Source organism: Bufo bufo, chromosome 10 (genome assembly GCF_905171765.1).
Source record: "Bufo bufo chromosome 10, aBufBuf1.1, whole genome shotgun sequence".
In the NCBI taxonomy this organism is placed as follows: Eukaryota; Metazoa; Chordata; class Amphibia; order Anura; family Bufonidae; genus Bufo; species Bufo bufo.
The window spans coordinates 62,795,663-62,815,284 of NC_053398.1; the positions used below are offsets into that span (position 1 = coordinate 62,795,663).

At 44.7% G+C, this 19,622-nt stretch overlaps 1 protein-coding gene across 1 annotated transcript; it reads left to right on the forward strand.

The window, feature by feature from the left end:
• Positions 1 to 489: 489 nt before the first annotated feature.
• Positions 490 to 17,858, forward strand: TTC9C (tetratricopeptide repeat domain 9C). The gene is made up of 4 exons (XM_040409657.1): positions 490 to 572; positions 13,788 to 14,034; positions 14,119 to 14,301; positions 17,481 to 17,858. Exons 1-4 carry the CDS (start codon positions 561 to 563, stop codon positions 17,573 to 17,575), a joined length of 537 nt encoding a protein of 178 aa, XP_040265591.1. The 5' UTR covers positions 490 to 560; the 3' UTR covers positions 17,576 to 17,858.
• The last annotated feature ends 1,764 nt before the right edge of the window (positions 17,859 to 19,622 follow it).

Consider the following 19,622-nt stretch of genomic DNA (forward strand, 5'->3'; position numbering starts at 1 on the left):
AAACGTTTTGTCAACGGATTGGTTAAACCGTGCGGTTTATGCTAATCAGTTAAACGTGTCGTAATTAGTGAATCTGGGAGATGCTCCGCCCTCAGAGCGTTGAAACAGGGAGTGGCCCCTCCCCCCGGAGTACAATAGTTAGACCTGGCGGGCATTGGCTCTCTGATTGTCAGGTGACCGTTCCCGCCCTTTTTCATGGTCTTTGATTGACGGCAGGGGCGCAGTGACGTGGCGCAGTCTGATTTGTCGGGTCTGTGGCGTTACTCCAATTGCGCGGCGTTTGGTAATTTCATAAATGTGGAATCATTAAAGAGGCAGAGAGCTGTGCACGCGTGTGAGGGCGAATCCCCTGCGCCTAGAGCCGCAGTGGTATCGCTATCTGCTGCATGCACCGCAATCCATACAGGGCGGCGCGCGCTTTCTCAGTCTGCCGCCGCCGCGTTTTATTGATGCGTGGTGGAGGCTGTGTGAGATATCAATAAAGTTATTTAAATATGGTGTCACGTGACTAGCTGCCGGCTCAAAGTGAAGCTGGAGCAGCATGTTTGTGGGAGAGGACTATGGCTGAGCAGGTAGAGTGCAGAACACGGCCGGTCAGCTGCGGTACCTGACCGGTTTTATCTATCCAGCTGCTCGCCGTCATGAGGAAGTAGGTGACAGCCCCTCCATCATTAGTCCGTGTAGGCCCAGCTGTAGTTCAGGAGGAGGGTCCGTCCTGTGCTCCATACAAGTCAACGTTGGGGCAGTTATATCTCTGTGTTGCCCATAGCAACCAAGCACAGCTTGCATGTTTAAAAGCCCTTTGCTTGGTTGTTATTGGTAACAGACAGTTTGGTAAATCTCCACATCCGGGGGCCAGTTCTGAGCAGTCAGTGTAGAACCCATGCATCAGGGCTGCCACCCGGCCACACATTCCTGACAGTCTGTAAGAATACAGCACTGTTTTCCAGTGTCCATGGGGTTTTTGTGGCCGTTGGGACTTGAGCAGATGATTGTGATTATCATCATTTTCTGGCTCACACTAATGACTGCTAAGGCTTGTTTCACACATGTGTTATGTGGGCCTGCCAGATCCGTCACTGCCGGTCCCATTAACTGTAATGGGGACCAGCAGAGATCTGGTCGCAACTCGGTAAATACACTGAGAATCGACCAGTTCTCCGCCGATCCCTATTATAGTTAATGGGGCCGACGGTGCCGGATCCAGACAGAAGAGGATTTTGAGAGATTTAGGCCCCTGTCAGGAGTGCAGAGCAGGGGTTCATTCACGGCAAAAGGGGGTTCATGTCACCCAGCAATACAACAGAGGATTTTGAGAGATTTAGGCCCCAGTCACCCAGGCACAGCAGGGGTTCATTCACGGCAAAAGGGGGTTCATGTCACCCAGCAATAGAACAGGATTTTGAGAGATTTAGGCCCCTGTCAGCAATACAGAGCAGGGGTTCAACCTTAATCAGTCACGGTCTCATTTATCAGAACTGTCTAATGGGAAAGCTGTTGCCCATAGCAACCAATCAGAGCTCACCTTTCATTTTTTTTAGGACACTTTAAGAAATAAAAGGTGAGCTCTGATTGGTTCTGTGGGCAACAGTTTTCTGTTAGACAGTTCTGATAAATTAGACCCATTGTGGTTTATCAATCTGTCCATAAAAAATATTAAGATTTATCAAAACTGGTGCTAAAGAAAACTCTTAGCTGCTCATAGCAACCAATAATCTTTATTTATATAGCGCCAACATATTCCCCAGCGTTTTACAATTGGGGTTCATGTACAAACAGTCATAAATAACATAGCAACAGACAATTCAATACTTAGTTTCGATTTTTTATTCTAGTGAAAGGTCCTCTTTAAAGAAAAATTTGGAGGCCTCTGCAGCAGCCTTTAAAGAGGACCTTTCACAAGTTTAAAAACTAACTACACTCACCTAAAGAATTATTAGGAACACCATACTAATACGGTGTTGGACCCCCTTTTGCCTTCAGAACTGCCTTAATTCTACGTGGCATTGATTCAACAAGGTGCTGATAGCATTCTTTAGAAATGTTGGCCCATATTGATAGGATAGCATCTTGCAGTTGATGGAGATTTGAGGGATGCACATCCAGGGCACGAAGCTCCCGTTCCACCACATCCCAAAGATGCTCTATTGGGTTGAGATCTGGTGACTGTGGGGGCCATTTTAGTACAGTGAACTAATTGTCATGTTCAAGAAACCAATTTGAAATGATTCAAGCTTTGTGACATGGTGCATTATCCTGCTGGAAGTAGCCATCAGAGGATGGGTACATGGTGGTCATGAAGGGATGGACATGGTCAGAAACAATGCTCAGGTAGCCCGTGGCATTTAAACGATGCCCAATTGGCACTAAGGGCCCAGAAAACATCCCCCACACCATTACACCACCACCACCAGCCTGCACAGTGGTAACAAGGCATGATGGATACATGTTCTCATTCTGTTTATGCCAAATTCGGACTCTACCATTTGAATGTCTCAACAGAAATCGAGACTCATCAGACCAGGCAACATTTTTCCAGTCTTCAACAGTCCAATTTTGGTGAGCTCGTGCAAATTGTAGCCTCTTTTTCCTATTTGTAGTGGAGATGAGTGGTACCCGGTGGGGTCTTCTGCTGTTGTAGCCCATCCGCCTCAAGGTTGTGCGTGTTGTGGCTTCACAAATGCTTTGCTGCATACCTCGGTTGTAACGAGTGGTTATTTCAGTCAACGTTGCTCTTCTATCAGCTTGAATCAGTCGGCCCATTCTCCTCTGACCTCTAGCATCCACAAGGCATTTTTGCCCACAGGACTGCCGCATACTGGATGTTTTTCCCTTTTCACACCATTCTTTGTAAACCCTAGAAATGGTTGTGCGTGAAAATCCCAGTAACTGAGCAGATTGTGAAATACTCAGACCGGCCCGTCTGGCACCAACAACTATGCCACGCTCAAAATTGCTTAAATCACCTTTCTTTCCCATTCTGACATTCAGTTTGGAGTTCAGGAGATTGTCTTGACCAGGACCACCCCCCTAAATGCATTGAAGCAACTGCCATATGATTGGTTGACTAGATAATTGCATTAATGAGAAATAGAACAGGTGTTCCTAATAATTCTTTAGGTGAGTGTATATCAGTTGGCAGAGCGGCGCCCAGGGGTCCCCCTGCACTTACTAGTATGTCTGGGCGCCGCTCCGTTCGCCCGGTATAGGCTCCGGTGTGTGCAGCTCCCTCTGTTGTACAGGGCAGAGTTTTTGTATTAGGGTTGTCTCTTGCTGCAGCGCTGGCCAATCGTAGTGCACAGCTCATAGCCTGGGAGTCTCAGGCTATGCTGCTACCTCTGTCGCTAGGTCCCTAAAGGTGTGGATGGGAGAGTTAGAGGCCCACATTAAAGGGAGTACCCCTAGGGAGCAGTTGCTTACCTCCTTCCCCATTATAAACAATGCACTAGATTTTTTTGGCTAATGCCTCTGCGGATTCCTTAAGATTCTCCGCCAGGGCTTCGGCCTTATCCAACTCTGCCCGTAGGGCATAGTATGAGACTGGACTTTCTCCCTACAGGTTTACAAAGACATTCCTTCCTTTTCTCCCTTAATTCAGCAGGATTTCCTCACAAATTGATATTTTATGATATATCAGGATAATTGACATTTATCTTATGGTATACTAGGACATTGTATACTAGGATACGTTATCAACTTTTTCCACCAGACATCACAACCTGAGACTGTATTTTTCCAACAGGTTCTTTTACAGATTTTTAGGACTTTTATCCCCCTTCTTTTTCCAACAGGATTTTATGCAATTGATCTGCTGCTATTACAATTTGCTCTTTTACATTGATATTACATATATGTATTTTTTATAATTTTGATATATTTTTCTGAATATCATACCAGTTTTTACTACATCAGGCGTATTTAGCCACCCCATAATAAATATATTCATCCATACAACACAAATGTTTTGAGTGCCATCCCTCTACTTTCTCTTACTTTATCCCTACCACAAGCGTTGGGTACGCTTTGTCTGGATTGAGCACCTTATTCCATCTTTTTGGGTCATAGAGAGCCGCCTTATTCTTATACTATTTGGCTAAAAGGCTGGAATGGGGACGCTTCCTCTAAGCTAAGCTTTGCGCTATCCCATGTCAAGGTGAGTTTTTGTTTGGCCCAGTACTTGACTACCTTTTAGATAAGAGGAAAAAGAAGGGTTCTGCTTCGGCGCGAAATCACCGCTGGAGACGATCTTAATAGATGTATTCTTCTTAATTAATAGAAACGACGCGTTTCGGGGATTAGGATTTCCGCTTCATCAGGTTTCACAATAATACAATAAATATAATGCACAGGCTAGTATTTATAGATGAAACATATAAAAAAAAACGCCAAAAGGATGTACCTGGGTGACACCCCCTGGAGGAGGAGCCGCCCTCAGGTGTCATCCAGGTTACATACAAGTTACAAACTGGATTCTTCAAATCAAACACTGAGGGGCTATTCATATCATCTGTACACATGATCGCTTATGGAATTAATAGAAAGTGAGTTTTATTCATAATAATACAGCTCAAAAGATTCTTCTATATGTATAAGCCTTTCGGTCATGTGATCGCAGAGGTAAGCGATCACATGACCCGGGGGACCGGAAGTAACAGCATCCTCAAGTGATCGCCTCCTTCCCCATGTAGAAAGAAAAGCAGGGGGAGAGGCCAGTCGCCACAAGACCTGGTTTGTGAATGGGCGCATGCTCGGTCTTCAACTCTGTGCCGGCGGCTGTAGTTTGTGGGAACGTCCACAGGTGACGTAGGGTGTCACGTGATCACATCTGTGCGGTCACATGATCCCTTGTCCTGGGATGCTAATAGTCAAGAGGCGTAGCCCATAGGATCGAATTCAGGATTGTCCTCATATGGTTTGTCCAGATATGGTTAGTTAGTGCATATCTGTATACAGTTACATATATGTACATTGTCTGCATAAAATGACATAATAAAAAATATATATAAAAATAAGATTTTTCCTAAAAAGATTATTTTAGGGGATGATAAAAATCCATATATAAAAAAATCATGTAAAAATCCACGGAGAACGTATTCTGTAGAATATATATACAGTACAGACCAAAAGTTTGGACACACCTTCTCATTTAAAGAGTTTTCTTTATTTTCATGACTATGAAGGCATCAAAACTATGAATTAACACATGTGGAATTATATACATAACAAACAAGTGTGAAACAACTGAAAATATGTCATATTCTAGGTTCTTTAAAGTAGCCACCTTTTGCTTTGATTACTGCTTTGCACACTCTTGGCATTCTCTTGATGAGCTTCAAGAGGTAGTCCCCTGAAATGGTCTTCCAACAGTCTTGAAGGAGTTCCCAGAGATGCTTAGCACTTGTTGGCCCTTTTGCCTTCACTCTGCGGTCCAGCTCACCCCAAACCATCTAGATTGGGTTCAGGTCCGGTGACTGTGGAGGCCAGGTCATCTGGCGCAGCACCCCATCTCAATATATGTCTGTATCCTAGTACAGACACAATCTGCTTTATAGATTGATTTCGAAGGCCTCATTCAGGCCATAGGGATTGAGGCTATTGAGTTAAAATCCAATACATCTCACGTCGTCTGATGTATTGGACGTCTTTTTGGAAATGCATTGGAATTTGTTCAATGGGTGTTACAGAAAACCCGACAGCATTGCCTTCATGGTGTACGGCCGCATTTCTGGACACGCTGTGCTTCATATATTTCTTATATTGGAACGATGTTTGTTAAATCTGTTGCGCAGAGTCTGGATGGTACGGCCTACGTATTGTAGGTGGCATGGGCACTCGAGCAAATAAATTACATGATTTGAGTTACAGGATAAATGGTGTTGGATTAAGAAGGAGTCTCCATTGGTTCGACTGTGAAAAGACTATCTTTGGTAAATACTAATGCAACATAAGCATCTTTGGTGGCCGCATTTGAAGCTGCCTGTGGGGGCCCTAGTGTCCTGGTCCTGATCGTTAGTAGGAGATGTTGCTGATCTTAATTTGCTGGGCACCAGAATGTTTTTCAGAGTTTTCGCTCTTCTATAGGTGAAACGGGGCATCTCTGGAATGATTTGGCTGAGTATCTGATCCCTTTTCAGGATGTGCCAGTGTTTTCCTAATGTAGCTTTTATAGCATTATGGTTCTGATTGTATGTTATGAAATTAAAGCAATAGGAAGTGGTATCAGCGTTCACCCCTATTTTCTGAGCTGGGGCTAGACATTCTAATTGTGTGAGTTTGGATGCTATTTCTCTGGTGCCCATAATGATATTGCTTGGATACCCCTTCTGGTTAAACCTAGATGTAAGGGTATCGAATTGTGAAGTGAAGTCCGTATCTAGTGTGCAGTTACGCCGAAGTCGTTTGAACTGACTAAATGGAACATTCGACTTGCGTTTCCTATAATGTGTACTGCCAAAATCAAGATAGCTGTTGCTAGGCTACCTTTTTGAAAAAGGTACGGGTTTTGATTTTGTTATCTTGGATAAAAATCTCTATGTCGAGGAATTCTACTTTCTTCTTGTCATATGTTCCTATGAAAGAGATGCCCCAGTTGGTGTTAAGGTGGGAAATGAAATCTTCTATTGTAGACTGCTCGCCATCCCAGATGAAGATAAGATCATCAATATATCTTTTAAAATAGATGATGTTTTTGGGCCAGAACTTTGATTGGTATATAAAACATTCTTCAAACACTCCCATGAACAAATTTGCAAAGCTCGGTGCGAAACGCGTCCCCATCGCGGTCCCCCGTACCTGTTTATAGATCTGGTCTAGAAATGTAAAGACCTTGTGGGTGAGGATGAATTCCATACCTTTTTAATGATGAAGGTTTTCTGTTGTAAAGGCATTTCCTGGTCATTGTTTAGGAAGGTGGATACACATTTGAGCCCTAAATCATGAGATATATTTGTGTATTAGGGCTGATACATCTAAGGTCAGCCAATAATAGCAGTTTTTCCATTTTATATCTTTTATAGATGTTATTAGGGATGTGGAATCTTTTTTAGATGTGATTTTAAATTAGGGTACTTTCACACTTGCGGCAGGACGGATCCGACAGGCTGTTCACCATGTCGGATCCGTCCTGCGGCTATTTCGCCGTGCCACCGGACCGCCGCTCCGTCCCCATTGACTATAATGGGGACGGGGGTGGAGCTCCGGTGGTGCACGGCGAAAGCCGCCGGACTAAAAAGCCTGACATGCAGTAATTTTAGTCTGGCGGCCTTTCACCGTGCACCGCCGTGCTGCGCCGGAGCTCCGCCCCCTTCCCCATTATAGTCAATGGGGACGGAGCGGCAGTCCGGCGAAATAGCCGCAGGACGGATCCGACATGGTGAACAGCTTGTTGGATCCGTCCTGCCGCAAGTGTGAAAGTAGCCTTAAGGACATATTTTTGAAGATGTATGTCGATATAGTGGGAGAGATTCCTAGTGAGAGAGGACACCCCAGAGATAATGGGTCTACCGGGGGGATTTTTTAGGTCCTTGTGAATTTTGGGGAGGTGATAAAAGGTAGCAAGAGTTGCCTCTTTTACAAGGATATATTATTTTTCCTTTTTATCTAAGACTGTTTCCGCTGATTTTATTAGTCTCTCAAACTCGTCTTTGTCTTGACTTGATGGGTCGTTGTGGAGCGGTAAATAATAATTTTTATCTGAAAGTATATTAACAGCTTCCTTTATATACTCCTCTCTGTTCTGAATTATGATCCCACCTCCTTTGTCCGCATTTCTTATTATTATACTCGTGTTAGTTTGTAAATTTTTGATGGCTGCTTTCTCGAACGGTTTAAGATTGTGTTTCTTGTGGGGGGGGGGGGGGGGTGGCTTCTTGGTTTATTTGTCTAAAATCATTGGAAACTAGGAAGTAGGGTTGGACGATATCAAAAATATTCCCACGATAGCAATATTAAGAAATTTATCGGGATAACGATGTATATCGCGATAAATGCCCATTTAGAAGAAAAAAACACTTGGGGCCACAAGGAGAAGTTCCACTGTATGTATGGGGGCAGCCACAAGGAGTCGTTCCACTGTATGGGGGCAGCCACAAGGAGACGTTCCACTGTATGGGGGCAGCCACAAGGAGACGTTCCACTGTATGGGGGCAGCCACAAGGAGATGTTCCACTGTATGGGGGCAGCCACAAGGAGACGTTCCACTGTATGGGGGCAGCCACAAGGAGACGTTCCACTGTATGGGGGTAGCCAGGCAGCCACAAGGAGACGTTAATTGTTATACTTTTATATGTCATTTTTCACCATTTCGGGTATCTGTAACTAGTCGACTGACTTCTAGTAACAACAAAAACATTACAGGGTTAATTCTGTACCAGAACGAGTGGTTTATAGTAGGGATGTCCCAATACCATTTTTTTTTTAGACCGAGTACCGATACTCTTATTTAAGTACTCACCGATACCAATTATAACAATTAAATAACACATTTATTTTGTGACCACTGACCAACCAAAAGTCCAAAAAACAGCCCCCAGCCTCTGATCAGCCCCCCAGCCTCTCATGTGCCCCCCAGCCTCTCCCTCTTATCAGCCCCCTCTGGTAACTCAACCCCCGCCCCCCCAGTATTAATCATTGGTGGCAGTGGCCACAGGGTCCCCCTCCCATCATTGCTGGCAGTGGCCAGTTCCGATCGGAGTCCCAGCAGTGTAATGCTGGGGCTCCGATCGGTTACCATGGCAGCCAAGACGCTACTGAAGTCCTGGCTGCCATGGTATGTTAGTGAGCAGCATTATACTCACGTGCGCTGTGGCCGCCGGGCGCTCCTTCTTCTGTCTGTGCGGCGCATTGAGGGGTTAATTGCGCGGATCACAGCGTCCTCTCAGAGGTCGGGTGCTGGGAATGCGAGTCACAGAATTCCTTCCCCCACGCCGAACTGCTAAGAGCGCCGCCGTAAGCGGCCAGCAGGTATCGTGCAAATGTCCCCGAGTACAAGTACTCTGCAAATGTCCAGTATCGGTTCATGCTGGGGCGGGCGGACGCAGATTTAGAAGCGGTCAGCGCACATGACCGCTTCTATGACGTCACAAAATACTGCGGTGATTAGGAAACCCATATCGCAGTTTTTTTAATACCGCGGTATATCGTGATACCGGTATATCGCCCAACCCTACTAGAAAGTAGAACGTATCCAAGAAGTTGCCCTTATGGTGGATAGGGAAGAAACTAGACGGTGGTTTGAGACCTGATGGAATAGCTCAGTGTCTGTTGCCCCTTCAGAAGGCCTTATAAATCAAGTCCAGTGTCCAACACATTCACTCGCACCCGTCTGTCACCCTAAGAGAGGCCATGTCTGTGTTGGTCCTCATGACGGCTGCGATTCCAGGAGTAATATGGGCCCCATATCTTTTAAGAATTCTACAACTTCAGATTTTACAGGAATGGGACAGATTTATACTCTCGCTGGACTCAGAGATATCTCTATCTCCTCGGACTCTGAGCCCCTTGAGGTGGTGGATGAATTTAGAGAATCTTCAAAAAGGAGTTCCATGGATCAGAGAAGCGGTTGTTCCTTTGACTACACATGCGAGTCCATCCGGTTGGGGAGTACCTTCTGTTGCAGGGGAGCTGGGACAGCAGAGCCTTATCCCAGTCTCACAATTTCGGGGAATTAAATGCGATCAAGTTATCCCTGGAACAGAGTCTTCCAGTTATCAGGGGCAGAAATGTACCTCCCTGCCGATTGATATAGGCTACGGCTGTTGTGTTGTCCGAGTAGATCTTTACAAGAGCTCAGGGCTTCATGTCCCTTACCCATCAGATATTCAGTCTGGCAGAGGCTTCTCTATCTTCTTTCTGCGGTGCATCTCAAGGGCTCGGACAATGTGAAAGCGGACTTCTTCAGTCGTCACCACCTAAGCCAGGGTGAGTGGTCCCTAGATCAGAGGGTTTTCAACCAGGTCACAGCATTATGGGGGATTCCGGAGATAGATCTTTTTGCCACCAGATCAAACAGAAAGGTAGAAGTTTTCTATTCCCTATCTCCAGGGGAACATCCGAAAGCGGTGGACACATTGTCTCAATTTTAGAGACAGGGACATCTCTATGCCTTTCCCCCCCTAAACATGTTACCGAGGGTTCTCAAAAAGATCAGAGAGGAGGAGGCCACTGTAATAGTTATAGCCTCCTTCTGGCCGAGAAGAGTTTGGTTCTCCTGGCACCGCAGGATGTCAATTCTGGAGTCTCAGTAGCTTCTGTCTCAAGGTCCAGTCTTTCACCCAGAAGTAAAAAATCTACATCTGACTGCTTGGCTCTTAAGAGGGAGATTTTAAAAAGTAGTCATTCTGAAGAGGTAGTTAACACTCTGTTGGCCAGTCGGAAGAGGGTACTTCTGAGATCTACCTTAGAGTTTGGAGGGCCTTTTTTAGATTCGCCAATAGACCAGTGGATATGCTAGAGGTTCCTGACATTCCGCTAGTGCTAGAATTCTTGCAGGAAGGTTGGAAGAAAAAACTCAAGCCTAGTACTTTAAAAGTCCAGATATCGGCATTAAGTGCCTTGTTTGAGTTTAGACTAGCAGTTCATCCCTGGATCAAGATTTTTGTTACAGCTATCTGCAGGTTATCACCAGTCTCTAAGGTCAAAACCTCTCCTTGGGATTTAAACTTGGTACTCTCTGCACTCTCTTCTGACCCCTTTGAGCCGATTGATCGTATCTCCCCTAAGATGCTTTCCCTAAAGCTTGCTTTTCTGCTTTCCATTACCTCGGCTAAAAGGGTTAGTGAGATCAGTGCACTCTCTGCTGATTCCCCCCCCCCCCCCCTATTTCTTGGAGGATCGGGTAGTGATTTCTCCTGATCCTTCTTTTTTACCAAAAGTCTCTTCTCATTTTCACCGCTTTCCGGAGATAGTGCTACCTTCCTTCTGTGCCTCTCCTAAGAATGAGAGAGAATCAGAGTTCCATTGCCTAGACGTTAGGAGGTGTATTTTACAATATCTGAAGGTTACTCAGCCTTGGAGAGCCTCCTCTCGTCTGCTGCTTTTGTTTCAGGGAGCTAAGAAGGGTTCTGCTGACTCTTCTCAGATCATTGCTAGGTGGATCAGACAGGCCATTGCCTTAGCTTACTCTTCTAAGGGACTAGTTCCGCCCTCGGGGTTTGGGGCTCACTGTACAAGCTCAGTCTCCACATCATGGGCAGAGAGAGCTTCAGCTTCAATTGAGCAGATTTGTAGAGCAGCTACCTGGAGTTCTCCTCATACTTTTTTTTAGGCATTATAGGCTACAGCTACCCTCTAATGAGGGTCTTTCCTTTGGCCGTAAGGTGCTGCAGGCTGTAGTCCCGCCCTAGAAAGAATTCTTGCCTATTCTTCAGGGGTGCTGTCATAGGTGAAAGAGAAATATTGGATTACACTTACCGTTAATCGTTTTTTTTTTTTTTAGCCTATGACAGCACCCAGTTAATTCCCATCCCCCCCAAAAAGAGGGAAGTATTTACGGAAAAAAAAAATATATATAAGTAAAATATATCACAGTAGGGTGGCTCACCTGTATAATGTATGGAATGGTTGCACTGATCTTAGTGACTCACCCTATCACTTACGTAAAAATTCAATGAAAAATGAGAGATCGGCACTCCACTATTGTAATCACTCTGAGAGACCATTTATTTATAAGCTGAGTACATATTAACACATACTGGTAAAAATATATAAACTTAAAAACTAAAAATGGCCAATAAATCCACAAGAGTCGTAAGAAGGCCTCTTTCAGATGGGCGTTGCGGGAAAAGGTGCGGGAACATGCACGATTTTTCCGCGCGAGTGCAAAACATTATAATGCGTTTTGCACTCGCGTGAGAAAAATCGCGCATGTTTGGTACCCAAACCCGAACTTCTTCACAGAAGTTCGGGCTTGGGATCGGTGTTCTGTAGATTGTATTATATTTAAGGGAAAATAATAGCATTCTGAATACAGAATGCATAGTAAAATAGCGCTGGAGGGGTTAAAAAATATTTTTTTAACTCCCCTTAATCCACTTGATCGCGCAGCCGGCATCTCCTTCTGTCTTCATCTTAGCTGTGTGCAGCAACAGGACCTGTGGTGACGTCACTCCGGTCATCACATGATCCATCACCATGGTAAAAGATCATGTGATGGATCATGTGATGACCGGAGTGACGTCACCACAGGTCCTGGATTAAGGTGAGTTAAATATATATATTTCTTTTTTTTAACCCCTCCAGCGCTATTTTACTATGCATTCTGTATTCAGAATGCTATTATTTTCCCATGTTATAAGGGGAAATAATAATGATCAGGTCTCCATCCCGATCGTCTCCTAGCAACCGTGCGTGAAAATCGCACCGCATCCGTGGATGCTTGCGATTTTTTCACGCAACCCCATTCACTTCTATGGGGACTGCGTTGCGTGAAAAACGCAGCATATAGAGCATGCTGCGATTTTCACGCAACGCACAAGTGATGCGTGAAAATCACCACTCATGTGAACAGCCCCATAGAAATGAATGGGTCCGGATTCAGTGCGGGTGCAATGCGTTCAACTCGCGCATCGCATCCGCGCGGAATACTCGCCCGTGTGAAAGGGGCCTAAGAGGGACACAATTATTAATCAATAAATTAAAACCGATCCCAAAATATCCCTGCAGTTCATTAAAAAAAAAAGTTAAGATGTTATGTTTCTTAGTTCTTGAGAAAGGACTGGAGGTGGAGGGGAGGACCCCTCTTTTAAAAAGGCGTTCTGGTTCCTGTTTCCTGTCCAGAGGAGGAGCCAGTCTCTCCAGGGGTGCTGTCATACGCTCAAATAAAATTGATTACCGGTAAGTGTAATCCAATATTTTCATGGGACAATTCCTTTAACCCCTTAATGCATTTTGCCGTATATGTACGCCAGGGAAAGCAGTGCCAGACCGCATTCCGCTGTAAATGCATGGCGGGCTGATCGGGCGGTGCAGGAGCTGCGCCCGATCCGCCGCAGGGGTCCAGCATTTACTGATAGCCGGACCCCTGCTGTATGCGCCGCCATCGGTGAAAACACAGATGCCGGCACATTAACCCTTGATGTCCGTGCAGGGATAGAACTGCCATCGGATCCCCGCGCTGCTTCCTTAGGCATCGTGGCTGCCTTCCGTGACAGCCTGTGAGATCCAGCCCCCTGGATCTCACAGGCAAGCTAGCTGAAGTGTATTACACTGTGTAATACACTTTCAGCCACTGCATCACAATACAGAAGTATTGTGATGCATTGTAAAGGGGATCAGACCCCCAAAAGTTGAAGTCCCAGAGTGGGACAAAAAACAAAAGTTAAAAAAGAAGTAAAAAAAAAAAAGTTGTTAAAGTTTCAAGTGAAAATAAAAAAAAAGCATCCTTTTCCTTAAATAAAGTTAAAAAAAAAAAGACATATTGGGTATCGCTGAGTCCGTATCAACCGTCTCTATAAAAATATCACATGACCTAACTCCTCAGGTGAACACCGTCAAAAAACATGGGACCAACACGGATGCCTTCAGCTGCCAAGCGCACATGTAACTGGTCAGCCAGTTTCACAAGTTCAAATCTGCTGACAGATGCCATGTAAGAATAGCCCCACTATACCAGCAGTTTCCTAGCTGGAGGGAACCTGAATAAGGATGTGCGCGTCATACAAGGATTGTTTGTTTCAGGAGCTTTTAAAATGTATTTTTTTTCTTTTTCAATACTAGATTTATTGCAATGTACGCAAATGAATAGTATTTCTATGCCCTTTTTTATTCTTTCTTTATTATTTGTTCCCTAGGATGGAACTGTTGAACAGCGTCTCTCACAGGCAAGTTTATTCAAGTCTCAGGGCAACACGTGCTACTCTGAACAGCGCATCCGTGAGGCTGTGGGTCTGTATCACCGTGCCCTCCTCCAGCTTCGTAGCCTAGACCCTCATTTACTTAATCCTCTGCCTGGACTGGGCCCTCCTTCAGCTGAACTTACACCTCAGCAGATGGAGACGCTGAAAAATCTTCAAGCAGACTGTTATAATAATTTAGCAGGTACCATATCAAACTGAGACAAAAACTGACAAGCATGAAAGATGCAATATCCCCCCATTCTTAAGCAGTCTTTCTGTATTTCAGCATGTCTCCTGCAGAATCAACCACCAAAATATGAACGTGTTTATGAATACAGTCTACAGACTCTAAAAATACAGGCGGATAATGTGAAGGCGTTATACCGTGCTGGTGTCTCCAGCTATCACCTGAAAGACTATACAACAGCCCACAGCTATTTAACAAAAGCTGCTAACCATCTACCCAAAGGTAGGATTCTGCCGCTGTTTCTTTATATATTGGCTATCGGGGGCAAATTGGCCCTACAGGGAAATTTCCCCATGGGCTGATGGCCAGGTTGCCACCTGAGCCCTGCTCACAATTGTAGCGCTGTCCTCAGAAGAGTGATACAGTTTAATATTGCAGAAGGGCATGGGAGCCAGTGGCTCCCTGCCCTATTGTTCACCTTTATAGGCCACTATATGAGGCAGCGTATACATGGGGGAAGGACACAGTTGTCTCAGACCGGTGGCCTGCATCTGAGGTGGAGACTTGGAACGGACTCGGGTATAGTTATTTTTTTTCTTCTTCTTTCCTTGGCCATTTGGGAAGCATACTACAGGGGGCACTATAGTGGTTATTACTAGGGGAAGTGCAGGCAGCATGCTGAAGGTAGTGCTGGCTTGGTGCTGTGACCTGCATCTCACCTCCTAAGTCCCCTGCTCCATAACTTAATTAGAGACAGTTAGAACAGGAGGACAGAAGGTGGCAGCTGTTGATGGCCACCACAGAGGGACGGCTTCTGGGAAGGTATTTTGTGCTGCACTGTGGTATTGCTGACACCTCTAACTTTAAGGCCCCTTTCACGAAGGGCGAGTATTCCGCGCGGATGCGATGCGTGAGTTGAACGCATTGCACACGCACTGAATACCGACCCATTCATTTCTATGGGGCTGTTCACATGAGCGGTGATTTTCACGCATCACTTGTGCATTGCGTGAAAATCGCAGCATGCTCTATATTGTGCGTTTTTCACGCAATGCAGGCCCCATAGAAGTGAATGGGGTTCCGTGAAAATCGCAAGCATCCAGAAGCGGATGCGGTGCGATTTTCACGCACGGTTGCTAGGAGACTATCGGGATGGAGACCCGATCATTATTTTCCCTTATAACATGGTTATAAGGGAAAATAATAGCATTCTAAATACAGAATGCATAGTAAACTAGCGCTGGAGGGGTTAAAAAAATAAAAAAAATTTAACTCACCTTAATCCACTTGTTCGCGCAGCCGGCATCTGTTCTGTCTTTAACTGTGAGCAATAGGACCTTTGATGACGTCACTACGCTCATCACATGATCCATCACCATGGTGATGGATCATGTGATGAACGCAGTGACATCATCAAAGGTCCTATTGCTCACACTTAAAGACAGAAGGAGATGCCGGCTGCGCGAACAAGTGGATTAAGGTGAGTTAAATATATATTTTTTTTAACCCCTCCAGCGCTATTGTACTAAGCATTCTGTATTCAGAATGCTATTATTTTCCCTTATAACCATGTTATAAGGGAAAATAATACAATCTACAGAACCCCGATCCCAAGCCCGAACTTCTGTGAAGAAGTTCGGGTTTGGGTACCAAACATGCGCGATTTTTCTCACACGAGTGCAAAACGCATTACAATGTTTTTCACTCGCGCGGAAAAATCGCGGGTGTTCCCGTAACGCACCCGCACATTTTCCCACAAAGCCCGTGTGAAAGGGGCCTAAGACTTATTTTCCAGGACCACGTTAAGGTCCCAGTCCTGCTGGCTATAGAAGAGCACATTCAAATGAATAGACATCTATGTAATGTGTGTCTGAATCAAGTCCCTCAGAGTGCATCCACCTACTGATATGCATGTCTGTTTCTTGACTTTGAATGTTTTGTGCAGGTTTTTTCTTCCCACACTCGTGTGAGCATGTTGATCGTATAGAAATAAGATTAGAAATCATTCACACAACAGTATTTTATATTACTGTTTTTAAGCCAGAAGCAGTGGAAGCTACACGAGGCGCAAAGCTTTCCATTATACTTTTTCTTTGCAGGTTCTGTTCCTGGTTTTGGCTTACAATACTGGCCTATTGAAGGAGGCCAGTCTGGGACGGAGTGATGTGAGCGCAATCTGTGCAGCACTGGGAAATAGGCCGATGTCATATAAGTTACAGAACTGATATAGTTGGGTGTAAAGAAAATTAGATTTGTTATTCTCCTATTTTTCATGTACTCCTATAGCTTCAGTTTGGCCTCCTGAGGTCTGTTTCATATCAGATCTTTTGTATACACTATATACTGTACAAAACAGTAGACCGTACATTGTATTCCAATTCAAAATGTGGATGTGTTAAATGTTTAAAGAAACACTTTTTTTTTTTTTTTGGTTACCCCCATTTGTAAACTACACAATGAATAGGATACTGCATTGAAGCACATCCATTCACAGCCGCCGGTGCATCATGTGACTTGCGGTCTGAGAACCAGAGTCCTACAGTGTCTACTATGTCAGCCGAAGTCTCTGTTCAAGACTCAATGTGAGTCCAGAGTGCTTTGGTAATAAATGCAATGACTGACATTAAGCTCTTTACGCTGCTATTGTGGTGTAAGAAAAAGTCAGATTATGGCACACGCCATGTGTGCACCATATTTTGCAACTTTTTGAGCATTTCTGCACTTTTTTTGAAGCGCCAATAAAAGGGGGCATGGCTTTTTGCCGCCCGGAAAATGTACTATAACTTTCACCAGAAAGTGGCGGGAGTTATAGCTGAAGTCTATGCCAGCCTGTAGCTGGCGTGGACTTCAATATCTGCGCCTGATTTGTTTAGAGGCTCCTTCCACTGTGTAGTGGCTGTGCTGGCCTACTGCAGCTCCGCTACCATTGACGTGAATGGGAGGGCAGAAACAACTGTGCTAATGTTTCACCAACATCAAGTGAATGGGAGTTGGGTTGCAGTAGGTCAGCACGGCCACTACACAGTGGACACAGCCTTCTGTTTTCAGCTGATCCATGGGCATGCTGAGTGTTTGACGCCCCCCCACCGAACTGCTATTGATGACCTATCTGGAGGTTCAAAACCCCTTAGTGACCACGCACATTTTTTTTAAATTGCATTTCAAGAGCTATGACTTTTTAGTTTTTTCATCAATGTACTTGTATGAGGTCTTACTTTATGCAGGACAAGTTCTAGTTTTTATTGCACCATTTTGGGTACATGTAAAGCCAGCTGTTTAGCTAAAACCCATATGTTTGTTAGTGAAAAGGCATATTAGTGGTCACTAAGGGGTTAAATATTGTTTATATACCGAATATTTATTCTGTACTAGTTACAAGAAATGTCATTATTTCACAGTTTCCTTTTTTTGCACTGAAAAGCAAATTTAAAAAAAAAAATTTCCATCATTTTGTTTCATAGATACAAACATCAGACATTATCTACACCTGGCAGACTCCGCCATCAGTGCTTCCCGGGCAAAGGAGAAACAGCGATATCAGGGCATGTTCGACTAGTGCTTTGTAAATTTATGAATGCTCTTTCTAACGAAAGTGAAATAAATGTAAAAATGTTTCTTAATCTTCTTCCAATGGGTAACGTCTGGGGTATTTCTTTCAGAGGTTTGTCCATTTTCCTTCCTTCTCAGTAGCTTCTTATGTATTGTGGATATTGTTACTTGCAGTATGAACCGTCATACTGTGCACTATGCACTGTATACCAGGAGTGCTCTCCTACTTTTTGTAAAGGTGAGCTCACCTGTGTCTGCAAACCACATGAGCAAGCAAGCCAGTTTTTTTCCCTATTATTTATTAAAATTGATTGCCAATTGCTTGCTTATTGCTGAGCCTCATGCACAGGACAGTATCCATTTTGTGGTCCGCAAATCACGGATCTGCAGAATACTGATACCGGCGATGTGCTGTCTGCAATGTTCTCACTGCCATCAGTAGAAATGCCTATTATTGTTCACAAAGCGGACATCTTCTATAATAGGCGGATCTGCCACATGGACCCAAACTACGGTTGTGTGCATGAGGCCTAAATGGCAGTGTGATTTTGTAGGGAAACCTACAAGGCTGTGCAGCCATTAACAATAATTAATAATAGAAAACATCTGCACCTTGCCTGCAATGTCTTATCCTAACCTAAATAATTCCTCATATTACAAACCCCAATATGTCTAATGCAAGGCACATGGGGTTAAAGTGGGGCAAATAAGGATTATGTGAATTACTGACGTGAGGCACGATTGGGTTGTTAATTTTAAGGACAATTGGTAGCTAAATTGATTAAATTAATAAGTACTGTTTTGAGACACATAGGGGTACTAAATTAGTAATCCCATGTGACTGAAATTAGTAATATCCATATCTAATATAGTGCACGCAGACAGAGTTGGGCACAGACAATTTGGGAATGTAAAGGTAGTTAACCCATAGGATACCAGCGCCGTAACTGTACGGTGCTGCAGACTGTGTCTGAAATCCCAGCGATGTACACCCGGTCCCTGACTGAACGAAATCGCTCAGAGACCGGGGTATGATGGCTGCTCTGCACGGCATGCAGCCATCTTTACCAATGGCATAGGGAGGTATTTCCCTCCCCCTGCAGCCCCGATCGCTGCCATTGGCCCGTTTATGCAGACCGGCCCATCACAGCTCCAGATCATTTTTTTAACCATTTATGGAGCTGTAGGGGGTTATACAGGGGTGACCGGTGCTGAACTAGTCAGCACCTGTCTCCCCTGAGGTCAGGTAAGGGACACCAGTGTTTGGGGTCTCCTGCCTGCGCTGCGATTGGCTGGAACAACTCTCCAGCCAATGGCAGCGCTATATCAGCACAGAAAAGGGCTGAACCTCTTTGCAGGCAGCTATTCTAGATGGTGACTGCGTGCACAGAGGTTCTGTGCTGCTTGCTGGGAATTGTGGTGCACCACCACAGGGATCAAAGCTTTTCCTTCTGAAAGAAGAAAAGAACAACATCTGGAACTGCTGCAGTGATTTATATATATATATATATATATATATATATATATATATATACTGCTCAAAAAAATAAAGGGAACACTTAAACAACACAATGTAACTCCAAGTCAATCACACTTCTGTGAAATCAAACTGTCCACTTAGGAAGCAACACTGAGTGACAATCAATTTCACATGCTGTTGTGCAAATGGGATAAACAACAGGTGGAAATTATAGGCAATTAGCAAGACACCCCCAATAAAGGAGTGGTTCTGCAGGTGGTAACCACAGACCACTTCTCAGTTCCTATGCTTCCTGGCTGATGTTTTGGTCACTTTTGAATGCTGCCGGTGCTTTCACTCTAGTGGTAGCATGAGACGGAGTCTACAACCCACACAAGTGGCTCAGGTAGTGCAGCTTATCCAGGATGGCACATCAATGCGAGCTGTGCCAAGAAGGTTTGCTGTGTCTGTCAGCGTAGTGTCCAGAGCATGGAGGTGCTACCAGGAGACAGGCCAGTACATCAGGAGACGTGGAGGAGGCCATAGGAGGGCAACAACCCAGCAGCAGGACCGCTACCTCCGCCTTTGTGCAAGG

Excerpts from the sequence above, each read along its gene's own strand:
- TTC9C (XM_040409657.1), top strand. Across the intron at positions 14,035-14,118 it reads CTGTTATAATAATTTAGCAG|CATGTCTCCTGCAGAATCAA; the intron begins GTACCATATCAA and ends TCTGTATTTCAG. Across the intron at positions 14,302-17,480 it reads TGCTAACCATCTACCCAAAG|ATACAAACATCAGACATTAT; the intron begins GTAGGATTCTGC and ends TTTGTTTCATAG.